Source organism: Populus euphratica, unplaced genomic scaffold (assembly GCF_000495115.2).
Source record: "Populus euphratica unplaced genomic scaffold, PopEup_1.0 scaffold65.1, whole genome shotgun sequence".
Taxonomy (NCBI): domain Eukaryota; kingdom Viridiplantae; phylum Streptophyta; class Magnoliopsida; order Malpighiales; family Salicaceae; genus Populus; species Populus euphratica.
Window position 1 is genome coordinate 16845 of NW_011499943.1, and position 17694 is coordinate 34538.

At 31.5% G+C, this 17694-nt stretch overlaps 1 protein-coding gene and 2 long non-coding RNA genes across 14 annotated transcripts in view; 2 read left to right on the top strand and 1 right to left on the bottom strand.

The window, feature by feature from the left end:
- The first annotated feature begins 441 nt into the window (after window positions 1–441).
- On the top strand, window positions 442–6498 carry LOC105137163 (uncharacterized). The gene is made up of 6 exons (XR_844501.1): window positions 442–509; window positions 689–733; window positions 896–2515; window positions 2918–2945; window positions 3108–3954; window positions 6175–6498. It is a non-coding gene; the product is annotated as an uncharacterized LOC105137163 (long non-coding RNA).
- LOC105137162 (uncharacterized) lies at window positions 3027–3909 on the bottom strand. The gene is made up of 2 exons (XR_844500.1): window positions 3826–3909; window positions 3027–3135 (listed from the first exon to the last, which is right to left on the bottom strand). It is a non-coding gene; the product is annotated as an uncharacterized LOC105137162 (long non-coding RNA).
- Window positions 6499–11648: 5150 nt separating the features above from the next.
- The window catches only part of SDG25 (SET domain protein 25), a 9347-nt gene continuing 3301 nt past the window's right edge, over window positions 11649–17694 (top strand). For 7 of the 12 annotated variants that reach the window (XM_011042793.1, XM_011042797.1, XM_011042799.1 and 4 more), the window contains exons 1-13: window positions 11649–12072; window positions 12335–12532; window positions 12649–13192; window positions 13304–13420; window positions 13516–13830; window positions 13925–14242; window positions 14326–14640; window positions 14771–15271; window positions 15373–15898; window positions 16002–16130; window positions 16214–16635; window positions 16715–16837; window positions 17002–17082. In XM_011042793.1, coding sequence (XP_011041095.1) covers window positions 12354–12532; window positions 12649–13192; window positions 13304–13420; window positions 13516–13830; window positions 13925–14242; window positions 14326–14640; window positions 14771–15271; window positions 15373–15898; window positions 16002–16130; window positions 16214–16635; window positions 16715–16837; window positions 17002–17082 — 3570 coding nt within the window. In that variant the 5' untranslated portion in view covers window positions 11649–12072; window positions 12335–12353. The remainder of the gene's footprint in view (window positions 12073–12334; window positions 12533–12648; window positions 13193–13303; window positions 13421–13515; window positions 13831–13924; window positions 14243–14325; window positions 14641–14770; window positions 15272–15372; window positions 15899–16001; window positions 16131–16213; window positions 16636–16714; window positions 16838–17001; window positions 17083–17694) is intronic. The other 5 variants (XM_011042802.1, XM_011042794.1, XM_011042801.1 and 2 more) reach the window with 5 other exon arrangements.

Sequence of the window (17694 nt, forward strand, 5' to 3'; positions counted from 1 at the left end):
ATATAATTTATATTATATTCAATATCTGTCAATTTGTTATCTTTATCAAGATAACATATAATAAGATCAAAATATAATACTTTCTACATAAAATAACTTAGTAGTGTCTTATAACAAACACTTATATTTTAGTTTTAGGTATATTTTATATCAGTTTTTGCAACTCCAATAAAAGTTTAAAATTTAAAAAAGCATCGACCATGAATATTTTTGAAATAATATTTTGATATAATAAAAATTTTATAATTCTTTTTATAAAATATTTTTGTTGTGTGAACTTTATCTTTAATGTATATTTATAAATCAAATATTTAATTCATTAATCTAATATTATATAAACATTAAAAATAAATTAAATATTTAATAATAATAATATCCCGTCTAGTGTCATATTAATATGTGGCCTTAGATGCAACTCATGATTGAGATTTTCTGTGCTGGCATCTCCTGCTCTATTGTCAATCATCTTCAAGTCTCTTTGGGGTTCAAGTTGGCAAGCTTCCAGTAAGGTACCTGGTATTTCTCTTGTTACGGGCAAGCTAAGATTTTCTGATTGCAGAAGATTTCTGCTAGAATGCAACATTGGGCATCCAAGCTTTTATCATTCGCTGGAATATTGCAGCTTATTTCCTCAGTTATTTTCAGTATTCAAAGTTTTGAAGCTCCTTTTTTGTTTCTGCCCAATCAGGTGGTTAAAGCCATTGACAGAAATGTAATGCTTTTTTGTGGAAAGGTAAGGAAGGCTCTGCTTGTGAGGCAAGTTGCTTGGAATATGATTACTCTTCCTAAGCAAGTAGGTGGTTTAGGTTTAAAAAAGCATAAAGAGTGGAATGTTGCTGTGATTTTAAGGAATATTTGGTGTTTGTTTCTGAAATCTGGATCTTTATGCTTATAGATAAAGGGTAGCAATATTTGGAGCTTGAAATTTCCTACAAATTTTTCTTGGAAGTGGAGAAAACTTCTCAAGCTAAGAAGCGTTGCTTGGGTATTGAATCTATTGATTGAGGTGGTTAATGGTAATGGCAAAAATACTCACTTGTGGTGGGACTGCTGGCTGTCTAATGGCCCTTTAATTAAGACACACGGCTCCAGAATTGCTATAAGTCTGGGCTCTCTGCTGATGCTTAAGTAGCTGATGCTATCCGTCATAGTGCTTGGTGTTGGCCTAATGCAAGGCCAGAGGATATGGATGAGGTCCAGTGCGCTTACAGTTTAATAGTTCCTTCTGAAGCTGAGGATCAGTTTATTTGGAGGTTCACCCCAGATGGGGTTTGCTTTTCCAGTAGCACCACGGAGTTCTCGTGGGAAAAGGGTATTAAAATTCAGTGGCGTAAACTAGTTTGGAGACCCCTTCTATTCTAGCATCCAGCAAAATTTAGCATCATTCAAGCAGAGAATTTTATTTATAGATAAACGAATCCAAGAGCTAGAGACAGAAAAGAAAGTTGCTGCTGAAGCGAGAAACTTCAAGGAAGCTGTACGAATAGCTGCTGAGACAAAGTCATTGAGTGTTGAAATTGTTTGCAGATTGACTTGGAAAAGGCCACATTAGAGCTTCAAAAGCTTGAGGAAGATATTAAAGACACTGTTAACAGATTGCAAACTACCGAGGGACTGATACTATCCAAGGAAAAGGAGGCTGCAATGACTAGATTCCGAAGGCTGCTTTTAATTGCTGGTGCTGCCACAGCTGAAAGATTTGCTGCTTTAGAGCCGGGGGGACATTGAAGAAACTAACCTCCTACTTGCAGAGGCTGAGGCAGCTAATGAAGCAAAAAAACATCAACTTGTATGCATTTTTAAAGAGGAAGGCTTTTCAATAACCAAACATTTCATCTCCATGGAACTCGTATCAATCTTGGCAGGAAGCAGCTAGCACAATTGGCAGCACTCCTTCATTTCCAGAATCACGATGACTAGAACCAGAGTGAAGTATTTGAAGATGACCAAACCAAGAGTTATTGGAGAACCAATTAAAAAAAAACTAAAACTGCTCAGTGAATTACTGTAGATTATGTTTAAAATCACTTTGAATTACTGTTTAAATTTTTAATTCGTTCTCACGATAAGTTTTGGCCAGTTTTTTTTGCTGTTTTTTCATTTGTTTTGTTGGGTATGTGGCAGCCTCGCTAACATATATCTTCCTATCTTTTTTTGATAGGTTACATCTTTCCCATCTCTATCTTTTTTCTGGCTCAATCGCACCAGAGAACGCCTCACAAACAAGCCAAAGAACACGTTCACAATTCCAGATCCACCTTGCAAACACCACCATGCAGCCATTCCATCTCCCTACCCAGAACTATCAATGTTTTGTTTTGCTTCTCGGTGGTCTTCTAGTGCGATATGATGCTGCCTAGTGATCTGCATAAGTGTTCCTTTGTTGGCGCAGGGTGAGGGTTTCTTTGTTGTGCAGCTCAATTGTGGGTGTTTTGGTGGGTCTGTGTGCGGCTTCAACATCTTTGTGCACCGATGGTTCTTCCCATGAGAAAGAGTGTCTGCATAAGTTGAGCTGGCGAGTTTAGATGGGTTTTGACTGGGGTTCTGGGTTAGGCTTTAAGTTTTTTAGATTATTGAGTGTTGCAGGATTTGAGGCCTCTAATTTTTTAATATTGTTGGGTATTGCAAGATCAAGCGTGGATGTTGCAGGGGTTTAGGGCCTCTGTTTATTTTCAAATTGTTGAGTGTTGCAAGGTCTACCATGGTTGTTGCATAGCCCCAAAACTCCATCCATTAGACCCATTGAATTTTTTGTTCGATTCATGAGAAATCTTGAAAAAAAATTGTTTGTTAATTTTGATTTTCTTATTCAGGGTCTCTTTGAATTAATATAAATTTTCTACATGTTGTTTCTTAGTTTTTTTTTTCTTGCAATTAAATAATCTTATTAATGGGTTTGTTTTGATTTTTTTTTCATGTTGAAGAAGTAATTAATATCTTTTATTGTATGCAAAATCCTTTTATGTCATGTCAGAAATTAAAAACTTTGTAATTTTAATATTTAATTGGGTCATCCGTCTTAGTTATATGTTGTTTCTTGATGGTTGTTTTTTTTTGGCACTGAAATGATTTTAATGGGTTTAGTTTGATTGTTGGTTTTTTGGTAGGTTGAAGAAGGAATTAATATCTCTTATGGTATGTAAAAATCCTTTTTTTATTATTTTTTGCCTGTAAAAAATTATAAACCTTTTTATTTTAATATTTAATTGGATAATTTGTCTTGATTTTATAGATATATTTAGAATTGTTGCACTATATAATGGATTGTTGCATTGTGTTTTTGGTTATAGAAATGGTTATATTGGAAAGGAATCCCTTTTAGGGGGATTTAAAAAGGTTTGTGGTGTACTTACAATTATAAAATTATAAAATCAAGTTTTTGTTTTTACCGTGTCAAATTATGATGGCCTGGACTTATCTCATGATATTATATAGAAGCTAAAAGCATTACAGGAGGCCAGTTGAGAGAGTGATTAGTCTATTGACAAAGATACTCTAATATAATTAGAGAGTGGTGCTTCAATAAGACTTTTTTAGTGTTAACAAGGCTCCATTGGAGAAAGTTATAATATTTTCTCAATTTCTTTAGCATATATATGTGATTGAACAAGTAGTTATTAATTGTATTATGAGTTTTTAATAAGTGTAGCTTTATCTTTCCTCAGGTGTAATGATCCTGGATTTCTTTTCTTTGGCCAATTAGCATTTGCTGGTATCAAATTTATTCAAAAGCATAATCATTGAAGTTAGTTATTCTTTATTTCATTCATATATTTCTTCTGTTATTCCCTTTGCTTTTACGTGATACATTATTGGGCTAATCATGTGAAATCACTGGTCACCTTCCAGCATGATGCTTCACGTATGACTTTATTAATGGATGGCAATGTTGCTTGGGTCTTGATTTGAGCTTTTAACTCATGTAATCTTAATGAAGCAAATTTGGGATAAAATGTGATATTTTTTTTTCAAACCCTAAATTGCTTACTATCTTTCTTTTCCATTCTTACAAATAAGTATCTTATATCATGATTTCAAATTTCTTAGTCAGATGTTATTCATATGTTACTCCTGGTTCAACGTTTTGTTATCTACCTCTAATTTTCATTTTCATTTTCAAGCTAAAATTATAGCATAAATGTATTGGCAAAAAAATCTTTATTTAAATCCTATCATCATATAGGAATAAGTGATTGGTTAAGCATATTGAATGGGAGCTAATTGCCCTGTCAAAATAAAGACTTTAATAATGCATGGTATAATTGATTAGCAATGCTAGAATTCCTACAAGTCTAACTTATTAGATTGTATTTCTATAGATAGACAACTTAAAAGCACCTTTATTATTATTTTTTAATGCGTGTACAAGCCAAATTGTTGAAGGAATTCTGTTGTTGTCTCTTTGCTTATTTGTCTTTTGTATTCTATATGTCTTTAGAGATTTTTCTGCTCTGTTGAATTGAAATCCTTTGCTTTGTTTTCCCCTTCTTTTTCTGTTCTTTAAGAAGCTTTTCTACTGTATCTTTTGGTTCAAAATTTGTTTGATTTCATGATGGTTTTATCAAGCTATTGGATTTTCTTCTTTGCTAATAATATTCATTTATGCATCGCACTTTGATTCTTTTTTTTTTGGACTCTATTAGGTAGTCTGTTTTTAGCCAAAAACCCTTTTCTTTTATGAAACTATTTCTTCAAATTACAGTTTCATTATTCTTTACTAGCAACAGGTTTGTAAGCCTCCTTTTCATTCTTTGGGTTGTTTCTTTTCTCTCATTTTAGCATATATTGTTTCCTCATTCCAACATATCTACAACCTATGCTATATTACAGCTTTATGGCTTTGCATATTTTTTGTGTCATTTTCCATGTTTTAACAGTGTCCACAGCTCAGTTAAGGGACATGTAATAGGTCTTTTTGGTTGCTTTCACTACCTTTAGTCAAGATATGTTCAAGCAATTACTTTCCTACCTTAATCTTTTATTTCCTTTTGTTATTTTCCTAGTTTTTTTTTTTAATTTATGATTCTTAATTTTCTTATTTCTTTTTAAAAAAAATTATGATTCTTAATTTTCTTATTTCTTTTTTTATGTTCATATTTTGCTTGCAATATTGTTTCTAAACTTCTCAGCCATTCTCTCTGTCTATTAATTTGGTTTTTCTATTTTTCTCTACTTTTTATTACAATCCCCTTTTTTAGATTGATCTTGTTATCTTGAAGTTACTTCAATTCTTTTCTGGATTTTTGTAGATGGCGATCTTTCTATCCTTTATGGATGGCTATTTTTTCCAATATGGCTATCTTTAAGTTGCTTCAATTCTTTTCTCTTTATCTATTAATTTGGTTTTCCTATTTTTCCCTACTTTCTATTACAACCCCTTTTTTTAGATTGATCTTGCTATCTTTAAGTTACTTCAATTTTTTTTGGATTTTTATAGATGGCGACCTCTCTATCCGTTTATGGATGGCTATTTTTTTCAGTGTGACTATCTTTAAGTCGCTTCAATTCTTTTCTAGATTTTTATAGATGGCAACCTCTCTATCCTTTTGTGCATTGCTATTTTTTTCGGTATGTATTTTAGTTACAATAATTATGAAACATTTTGTGTTCTGCTAGGATGACGTTAGGCTTGCTTGAGGTTTGATTGAGACTTTTGGAATGTTGCCACATCTGCAACATCTATTTTCCTTATCATTTATGCAAGCTTTCCATCTTTTTTACATCTATTCATGCTCATGTCTTGGGATGTTGGTTGTTGTGTTGGATTCTTGACTGTCATAAGTTTTTTTTGTGGTTTTTTTTTACTATGTTTGCTAATACTTAAATCTTTCATGTTCTTTTAGTTTGTCATTCAGGTGATAGAGAAGATGGAACAGCCTTTTCATGCATGTTTGATTATCTTTACATACTTTAAGTTTTACTGTGAATAGAAAATTTAATAGTTGAGTTTCAACCATTGTATACTGCCTTTTTTTCCCACGCCTTCTACCTTTCCTTATGGCTTATTAGGGGGTGTTGGTTATGTTTTTTTCTCCATTGACATACACTTGATTTGGATGTTTATCCTCTCAATTTACTTTTTTCTTACTATATTTCACTATATTAAAGTTTGCTCCTTTGTGCTCAAATTGTTTGTGTAAATGAAAAAATGCTGATGTGATTTCTTTGTTGTAGGATCATTGATCATCCAACCTTTTCAGTGTTTTGGTAGTGTCGTGTGTAACTATACACTGTTTCTTAATAAACACTTTTGTTATGATCTTACCTTTCTCTGTTGCAGAATAGTTTGCAATTTTTTTTTTCACACAATGGAGGTTTTAGAGTTTTGAGTTTTTGGATGGACTGTTGCAAAAGCTGTTTTCTTCTATCAATCTTTTGTGTGCCAACTTCTCAAATCTTAAGGAAGCTGTAGGGTTTCTTTCTCGCATCGCAAATGACAATTTTGGGCTTTGTTGGTCAAATGATAGATAATGAAGTTTCATTCTATGCTTGCTTTTATTTACCCTCAATAAAACATAACTTTAATTTATTTCAATGCACATTGAAAAATAATGCCCCGCAGCGTAACATGGGTAATATATCTAGTAGTATCCAAATCATGTGATGTCAAAACAACTTCAGAAATTGTATTAAAAAGGACAAACATGTTTTGATCATAGTTGATATCTTCTAAAAGTTCTCCTACCAAGCCATGAATAACAAATATCAAATACATGTTTGATGATCGAAAGTTTGGTGACAGGAACCATCCAGCATATTTTTTTGTCCCTTGATATCTCGCCATATGATGACTTGTTAACTTTGGTAAGCTATAAATATAGCACGTTCATACAATATATAACAAATGGGTTTCCTTACCAGTAGTGAAGCATGATGATGTTAAACTTTTTATGATTAGTGTTGATGAAGTTAGGCACGCTTTAGTTCTGTTTAGTTTACAATTAGATAGGTTAATCGTGTCGTTGCCACGAGTTATTTTTAAAAATACACTACTTTTAATTGTAAAATAATTACATGAAAAGCAAAATGCTTTATAAATATGCAATTAATAAAAATCAATAACTAGTAGCATTAAAAGATATATAATTTAGCTTTCAAATAATAAATAAATAAGATGTAAAAACCTTGCTTACTCAATCTTGAATTTAATATAAAAATCAAATTATAATATATAAAAGAACATTAATCTAACAAAGACATTATTTAAACAATTTGAAATAAAAGTTAACACTATAAACAAAAGGAGTATAAAAATTCAAGTTTTGAGTGCGAAATAAAGTCCCAACAATTATTAGTAAGTAAAGAGTAATAAATATTTGTTAACTCCTTGTTCTTATAAATACCTGAATGACTTAGTTAAGTATCTGCAAAAACATTTTATATGTCCATCTATATGTTTATACTTGATGTATAAAATGAGTATAATACATACCTCAAACACTTAAAATAAAAGTTGGCACTATAAACAAAAAGAGTATAGAAATCCAATTTTCGAGTGAAAAGTAAAATCCCAGCAATTGTTAATAAGTAAAAAGTAACAAATATTTGTCAATTCCTTGTTATTATAAATACCTTAATAACATAGTTAAGTGTCGCAAAAACATTTTATATGTTCATTTATGTGTTTAAACTTGGAGTACAAAATGAGTATGATATAAGGTAATTTTTTTTCCCAAAAGAAAACAACATAAAAGCACCTAAAGCGTTTAAACTTTATTGGATAAGCATTGGCCAACTTTATAAAATGTTTCTTTTATTTTACTTTTTTAGATTGAAAGCACCTAAAGTGTTTAAACTTTATTGGATAAGCATTGGCCAAATAGTTTTCTCCTCCATCAATTCTGGATGTAATCTTGAGAAAGAGAGAGAGAGCTCTTAGATATAAATCGAAAAAACTATGCATGCATCTAATTAAACAATCTAATAATCATTGTGTAAAATAATAAGAAAAAAAACTCCTAGATATAAATTGAAAAAACTATGTACATATCTAATTAAACAACCCAATAATCATTGTGTAAAATAATGAAAAAAATCATTAACAATAAAGAAAAATGAAATTTAGAAAACCAAGTGAAAAACAAAGATTAAAATATCTTACATCGCAACATGGATAAATTACTTGGTCGTATTTAATAAATTTCCTTATCAAAATAAATTTGTAATAGAAAAACACATAAAATTTGTAATAAAAATCGACACACATATAAAATTTATCTAACAATAATTAAAAAAACAATGCAAGGCTGCATATATAAAAAATATAATAAAAAATAATATTAAAAAATTAATGTATATAAAATTAAGAAAAAACCACATATGAATTATACATACCAAAATATAAATAAAAAATTTATTTGAAAAAATATACACAAATAAATGAATTATTTTTTTAAAACTAATATATATATATATAAACAACGCTTATGCCTAACGTATATTTTTTGGATTTGACAAATATGCCAGACCCATAATATTTTTCAAATTAGTCCTTTTGCTTTTTATTTTTTATTTTTTTTATTGGCTCTTTTTTAAAAATTCTTACAGTTTTTAATAACTTTCAAATCAAATTCATGGTTTTTTCCAATAATAATAATATTTTTTAAATTATTTAATAATTATATTAATAATATTAACAATAACAAAAATAATATTAAGAATAATAATAATAATTTTTAATTTTACTATTCAAATTAAATTTATGATTTTTTTCTATAGTAATGATATTTTTAAAAATTTATTATTAATAATAAATATAATAATATTTATAATAATATTAAACGTGCATGATCCAAGTTTAAGTGAATTTAATAACTATGTTAGACTCGTATATGTTAGGTCTACCAAGTATGGGAAACCCATGTTCTTTGGGTCTAACAAACATACTAGACTTATAATATTTTTCAATTCAGTTCTTTTACTTTTTATTTTTTATATTTTTCTTTTTTATTTTTTTCAAAACTCTTATAGTTTTAAATTTTACTATTCAAATCAAATTTATAATTTTTCTTCCACAATAATAATTTTTTTTCAAATTTTTTTATGATTATATTAACAACAACAACATTAAATTTTAATTTTACCCTTCAAATCAAATTTATTTTTTTAATAATAATAAATATAATAATATTAAACATGGTTAATCTAGTTTACATGGGTTTGGCTGCTGGACCCATGGTACTTTTTAATCTAGTCCTTCTTCTTTTGGTTTTTTTATTTATTTTTTGGTTTTTTTTTAAAGTTTTTATAGTTTTTAATTTTATTTTTTAAATTAAATTTATTGTTTTTTTCAAAAGCAATGATATATATATTTTTTAATTTTTTAATAATTATATTAATAATATTAACAATAATTAAAACAACAACAACAAATTTTAATTTTACAATTCAAAATAAATTTATGGTTTTCTTCAATTTTAATAATATTTTTTAAAAAATTATTAATTTTTATGTTAATAATAATAATTATAATAATAATAATAATATTTATGATATTAATAATATTAAATATGTATGATCAAAGTTTATATGGGCCTGACAAGTATATTAAACCTGCATTTCCAAATCTGACAAACATATCAAACCTATAATACCTTTTAATTTAATTCTTTTATTTTTTATTTATTTTTTTTCTTGATTTTTTTTTAAGTTTATGTATTTTTTTAATTTTACTCTTCAAATTAATTTTTTAGTTTTATTCAATAGCAATAATATTTTCTTTAAAATTTAACAACAACAACAATTTTTATTAAACTTTTCAAATAAAATTTATAGTTTTTTCAATAATAATAATATTTTTTAATAATAATAATAATAATAATATTAAATATATCTAACCCAAATTTAGTTGAATTTAGCAAACATAAAATACCCAAATAAATGACATGTTTAATTGTGTTAAACATACAAAATCCACGGTATATGCTTGAATTTGTCATGTTGGGGGCTGATGCTACCTTGAACCACGCACTGCTTTGAAAGTTTTAAGGGGTCAACTAATCCTATGCCTCATGCAACCATGAATAAGAACACATTGACCTGATTCCTGATGCACATGAAAGCAGCGATTTTTATTGTGTAATCTGTACCCTTGATTCCAAAAACTAAAGTTTTACAAAACATGATTCCAGCTTTAAATGGCGACACGCGCACACACACCTCCCCTCCCTTCAATGTGCCATCGCTTCACGGGTTAGTTTTAACTTTTAAATTATCTTGTGTGAGTTATTTTTTAATTTAATTTAATTGTTTTTTAATTTAATCTAATCTTTCATATCTGCCTTCTAATTAATATTTTTTTTCATTTTTAATATTTTTAGATAATTTTATACAATTATTTTTTAAAAAAATTTATGTTACGAGGTTTATTTTATCGAATATTTGTCTTCATACGATTTTATTATTCTATATATATATATTTTTAAAATAATACTAGTTTTGTCATTATCTTTATTTTTTTTAATATAGTTATTATAATCTCATTATTTAAATTATAAGTTTTACATATTATCATTTGAATATAAAATTTTTGAAAATTTATTTTGTTTGTGTTTGATTTTTTACTATATTATTTTTAAAAATAAAAAATATTTATTTTTAAATAATATTATTAATATATCGGGCCTTCTGTAATATTTTTAAAAGGTGTGGTTCATTCAATTAGTTTAATTTATTATTATCTTTTAGGTCATTAATTTTTTAGAGTGTGAATTTGTTTTTTATTAATTTAAATATATATATTTCGTAAATATAATTAGATAAATGTTATATTTTATTTGATTAAATATTTGTATTTATATTTATTTTTTATTTTTTTAATTCTCTTTTAGATATGGTTAATTATTATTGATTTATTTGATTAAATGCTGATATTGCTTTTTTAATTTATATTTTTAATTTTTTTATGTAAGAAAATATATCAAAGCAATTTGCATAGTTTTTTTTGAAAAATATTTTATTTGAGTTAATTGTTAGATAGCTAGTATGAGTTAATTGTTATGTCATTTACATTTATGGACCTTTATTCTAAAAAAAAGTTTTTGTTTTTTATTTTTTTACCACATGATATTTTATGGACCTTTATTCTAAAAAAAAAGTTTTTATTTTTTATTTTTTTACCACATGATATTTTATTTTTAGAATGCTAAATTTCTTTTAATGTATTTTTAGGTGATAAAAAGTATTGTTCTGGTCAAAAGCATTATATTTATTTGCCTTCTTAAGAACACCGTTTAGAAATTTCTCTCAAACAAAAACAATCTTCTGTATCGCAATGGCACCCAAGAGATAAAGGAAAATACACACAAAGTCGCACATCAAATCAAAAGAAGAAGAAGAAGAAGATCTAGGAGAAGCAAGAATTGTATTTGTTTATTTTTTAGGAATATTACATTAAATATTGTTAGAACCTATAATATAAAAGAAAATAAAAATAACTGCCTGGTTGTTAAAAAAATCTGTTTCCCCCCCTTAATTCTTTTAAGTTTAAATTTTGAATCAGTATTAAAAAAATTTATAATTTATAATTTTACTTTCTTAAAAACGCTTGGAAAAAAAAAAAAACTTAGTTTCTATTTACACTCAATGATACCTCAAAAAAATATCATAATAAAAGAAAAACACTCTTTTAATACGGAGTGTATATATAAAATACGGAGGCTGGAATGAAGCAAAATCTCTGATAATAGCAATAACTAAGATTAAAGAAAAATGTTGGGTGTTGCTATAGTGGGTGCCTGTGAGCGAGAAGGTCTTCTCTTCCTCCGGTAGCCCAACCCTAATCGCCTTCAAACAACGGCAGCGCTACCAGGTGAACCTGCCGCCGACTTAACCTCGAATTATATATTATTGTCTCGGTCCTCTTTATATTAGGTTACGAGATGATTTTGTTTTTCATTGAGATCAAAGATTTACGATCGGCTGAGCACATAATTTACTGTTCATGCTCGTTTGCTCCTTCTCCGCGGATAATCTTAACCCTTACTAATTTAGCTGGTGCGTGTGAGCGAGAAGATCCTCTTGTCCACCGATAGCCCAACCCTAATCGCCTTCAAACAACAGCAGCGCTACGAGGTAAACCTGTGCCGACTTAACCTTGAGTTATCTACTATTCTTTCGGTCCTCATTAGATTAGGTTAGGAGATGATTTTGTTTTTCATTGAGATCAAAGATTTGCGATCGACTGAACAAATAATGTACTGTTCATGCTCGTTCGCTCCTTCTCTGCGGGTAATCTTAACCCTAACTAATTGAATATCACATAGGATCTCTGATCATCCATCTTGTTTTATCAATTTATTATTGTCCAAGCTTATTAGGATCTGTCCTAATCCAGGTGAGGTCTAAGGAGAAACATGGTTTCCTCAACACTCCTCCTCGAGCAAGAAGACGATTTCCCTTTCTCCTCTAGAAAGAGGCAGAAGATTTCAGATTTTCATCACCAAGAACAACAAGATGCATATATCTCCATTGGCAACTGTGATGACGTCACATTCATGCCGATGAACAACGCAGAAGAATGCTCATTCAATGGGTATTGCGTTACTCTCAATCGTTTTCTTTTTTCAACTTCTTGATTTTTATTTATCTAACTCTCTCTCTGTCTGTCTGTGTCTGCCACTGCTGCGTCATTTATGATGAAATATTTAGTTCAAATTCCCTACCAGAGATGAGTTGCAATTCTAATGGAAACAGTGATGGTATTCCTGAGTTGTCTATTACGGGCAGGGCTTCATACCAGGGAAATAGTTGTTCTGGCTGCTTACCACCTGCTTTTGTTAGTGGATGGATGTACCTTAATGAAAATGGACAAATGTGTGGTCCTTATATCCACCAACAACTGTATGAGGGCTTATTGACGGGTTTTCTGCCTGAGGATCTTCCTGTTTATCCTATTGTAAATGGAGCATTGAACAATCCAGTTCCTCTCAAGTACTTCAAGCAGTTTCCTGACCATGTTTCCACTGGTTTTACATATCTTTCTTCTGGTACTTCAGGCACAACTATGCCAACAAATTTTTCCACAGATTTGGTGGCATATAGGCAATGCATTCAGGATGCTACTTCAGTCTCTACTTATCCAGTTGCAGAATCGGTATCTGATTCTTGTGTTCAACACCATACTTATGGCTCCAACCAATTAACCCCCAACCCTGAAGCAGCTGACTATGCTACACCAGTTTCACTTGTTGTGGTACTGTAATTTTTTTTTCCTGGATGGTCGCGCGTTCATACCTCTTTCCCTCCCTGACCCTTCCAGCTCACTTCCACCTCTGAAATGCTTCTCTACTTTTTTTTTCCCCAGTCAGGTGAGGATTCCTGTTGGCTATTCAAGGATGATGAAGGGAGGAGACATGGGCCACATTCTCTTCTGCAGCTTTATTCTTGGTATTGGTATGGATATCTTAAGGATTCTTTAATGGTAAGCAGTTGCCTCAAACTTGTTCAACCGTGTTTCTCACCATATAATACATTTTTGCTTGTATTTTAACCATCGCTGTGCATTTCATTTGGCAGATATATCATGCTCAAAATAAGTTTAGACCCCTTCCTTTGCTATCTATTATGAATGCTTGGAGATCGGATAAACCTGAATCTTTCTCCAAGACTGATGCAAACGCTGAAACTGGCTCATCTCCGAGCTACATGTCCGTAATTTCTGAAGAAGTTTCCTGTCAACTGCACTCTGGAATATTGAAAGCTGCTCGTAGAGTTGTATTAGATGAGATAATCAGCAATGTTATTTCAGATTTTGCTAATACAAAGAGAACAGAGAGATATCATAAACTTGATAATCAGGCTGCCATAACTTTTTCTGCAAATGGTAGAATGGTAATGCGTAGAAATTCTAGGGATTTTATTTGTGCTTGAATTTCTTCATGCCTCTCCATGCCCTACCTCACTAATGTCTTCATATTTTTTTCAGTCTCAATTTGCCAGTGAGATGGATTATTCTATTGCCAAGTGTGAGGCCGCTGTCTGCAATTATAACCCTGATCAGGCATGTGTTGATGAGTTGTCCACGCAGTTACTCAGAAGTACAAAATCTGTTGGAAACATCGATGATTTTAGGGGGTCTTATGCAGTTGTTTGTAGATTTCTTTCTGATTATTGCATGGAAGTCCTGTGGAATGCGGTCTTTTATGATACCATAGCAGAGTATACAACTTCCTGGAGAAAGAGCAAACTTTGGTTCATTCATCCATATTTGTGCAAGAAGATTGAAGAATTACCCTGTAAACCTGTATGTTGGGAGTTTATTCAGGTTTTCTTTTTCCTAGTTCCATGCATATAAAAAATCTGAGACAGTTTTAAATGGTTTTGCAGTATTTTGCTCGTCAAGAATCTCCTGCTAGTAGTGTTGACTGCCCTCCTGGTTTTGAGCTTCTCAAAACTGAATCATATCATACTGCACCATCATCTATTGGATCTTCATGTGCCTGTATGGAAGAAAAGCCATGCAAACAGAATATCCTATCGCTCAAAGAGTGTCCAGATGATGACATGAAATGCATCTTAGAAAGTGTTGCAAATGAGCTACATAAGTCCACAAAGGTGTCTCTGGCTGAGTATGTTGAAATTCTTGTGGAAGAGGAAATGAACAAATTAGTTAATTTTTCAGAGGAGAAGAGATTAAATGAGGTAACATTAAGGATATTGTGCTCTCTCTCAATTTTTTTCCATTGCGGTTAAAGAAAATAAAGGGAACTTGATTGTGGTTGTCAATTTGCAGCTTTATCTCTATTGTTTATGCCTTTTACTTCTGCTGCAGGAAACTGTTGACTTCTCTATTCCATTCAGCCAGGCAAGCGAGTATGGTTCTATCGAAATGAAATATGAGCGGATGATTGATTCCAACCAAATTTCAGGCAAGATCAATTTTTCTGGTGATTCTCAAAGGTCTCTACAAGCAGAAAAATCATTTTTTCCATTTCAATCTGGGAATGCTATATCCAATGTTCTGGCAATTGCTTTTGAAAGAACACATGCTTCTGTTGACAATGCATTTGATGTTGAAAACATCAATGAGCCACCACCTCCTGGATTCAAAGATAGTGCTATTTTCCCTCCCACTTTAAGTAAATTCCAACCTTCAAAATCACTTGCATCGACTTCCAAGAATGGAGCCCATGTTGCCATTGCAATTTGCAAGCAGAAGCTGCATGATGATGTACTTGGTATTTGGAAATCGTTGTTTGTCAATGATGTTCTTCATCAATTTCCTGGATTATGCTGTACTTCAAAAAAGCATGCTGAGCCTGATAGCAATGAGGTAGGGATTTGTTCTTCATCAATTGCATTTTTGTTGGTTGCTGTATTTTAATGGCATGCCTTTTGGAATTTTGAAGTGTGTATCTGTTTTAAAAAATTTAGGAAGGAGCATTCAAATTCACAGAAGGGTCAAGGAAATTTCACAGTCCAGACTCTTCAGTGTTGTCATTGGTTTCAAGTAAATACACATATCACCGGAAGAAAAAGTTGGCAGGAAAGAAGTTGGGTTCATCTTCTCATTCTATTATTACAGATGCTGGGTTGCAGAAATGGCCCATGGAGAAGTCAAGAAAGCAAAACTTTCTTAGAAATGTCTCTGAGAATGTAGTAGTTCCACCTGTAGGGTCTCCTAAGAAGAAGGAAAGAATCAAGGGCCAGGCTGAATCATCTGTTTATGGTAGGCCTTCAAAAGCCACTTTCGTTGAATTACCTGTCAATGCCAGGCCTTCAAAAGCCACTTTCGTTGAATTACCTGTCAATGCCAGGCCTTCAAAAGCCACTTTCGTTGAATTACCTGTCAATGCCAGGCCTTCAAAAGCCACTGTTAGAAGCACCGTAAAAAGGGTTCAATCATTGCCCGAAAATGCTGGTCATCAGAAAGTAATGAAGATTGCACAAGCAGTTAATGGTATGATTCTTTCTTAAAACTTCTTGTTTCTTTGTAGATGAAAAGCCTTAAAAATCATGAAGTCATGTAATTTCTTTTCAACTGTTAATGATTTATTATTCAGATGATAAAGTTGCCCAAGAAGCCATAAAAGCCTCAAGGGAGAGGGCTGGGAAAGTTTTTGATTGCAATGGCTGTGATGTTGAAATTGAAAATGCAGAGACTACTGAATGTTCTAAGAAGACTCTAAACAGTAAGAAATGCTATGATTATGTTGTGTTGTGTGCAAAACATTTTTCTTTCTCCTTTTTATTGATTGTTTCATCTTGTGTATAGCAAAGAAGTTGTCAAAGTCGAAAAGGAAAGGCACAGTAGCTGGTGGATCTGTATCACATCCTATGAAGTTTCTAAAAGTAGAAAACAATGCTGTCAAGCAAGCAGCAAGTAGACAGGTTTCAGTACGGAAGGCAAAGTCCAGTAAATCCAGGGCATTAAATCCCTGCCCTATAACTGATGGTTGTGCTCGATCTTCAATTAATGGTTGGGAATGGCATTCATGGTCACTTAGTGCTAGCCCTGCTGAAAGAGCTCGTGTTAGGGGAGTGCCACGCATTCATGCCAAGTATTCATTTCCCGAGGCGTACACATCTCAGTTGTCAAATGGCAAGGCCCTTTCTGCAAGGACAAACAGGGTGAAGCTTCGCAATCTTCTTGCTGCTGCAGAAGGTGCTGAGCTTTTGAAAGCAACACAGTTGAAGGTAATTGAAAAATGAAGCTCATCTATGAACTGCTGATATTATGTTTTTTCAAATTATAATTATTTCATGTTTCTTTTAGGCAAGAAAAAAGCATTTACGTTTCCAGCGAAGCAAAATACATGACTGGGGTCTTGTTGCTCTTGAGCCAATTGAAGCTGAGGACTTTGTAATTGAATATGTTGGTGAACTGATTCGTCCACAAGTAAGTTTGACTTATTTTAAATACTGGTTGCTGTGTGTTAACATAATTTAATTGAAATTCCTAAACTTTCCCCCCATCCCTTTGAGCTTTTAATTATTCATTTTCTTGTGCTGTTTTCTCTCAATTTCATGGATGGCCTTTCATTGTCTTTCTACTTTCCACAGATATCTGATATACGTGAACGTCTTTATGAGAAGATGGGAATTGGCAGCAGTTATCTTTTTAGACTTGATGATGGTTATGTGGTAAGTAGATCAAATATTATGTCATGTCTATGATTTTGCTACCAAATTTCAATTTTGTGATTTTTAAGGCTATTTTTTTAGCAAGAAGTGCCCTCTTTCCTGATCAATTTATGTGACCATGTGTTGAGTTAATGACATGTTCATGTGGACCAAGTCTATAATGTACCCCAAATCTCGGGTATACTGTACCCCAGGATTTTCATATAGCTTTGTTTTCTTCCCCAGCACTGTTCATATTAATGGACTGCCTAATGGGGCTTCTGGTTAAGGTTTGCTGTTGGGTGGCATCAACTGTTGATTACAAAATCTAAAATCCTAATTGGAGAAGGACGATCTTTTTAAGATATGTTTTCATGTTATTTTATTGTTGCAAAACTGTGCTTCAATTTATTTCTGGCGTGTGGTTCCGTAGTCCCTCTAGTGAATACTATTGTATGTAGGGGTGTTCATTTTCGGTTCGGTTCGGTTTTTATCAAAAAAAGTAACCAAACCGGAAAAAAAATTTTGAAAAAAAAAACCCGAAACCGAACCGAAACCGGGTCAAACCGACCGGTTTCGGTTCGGTTAGTTTTTTAAGGGAAAAACCAGTTCAAATCGGTTTGGCTCGGTTTT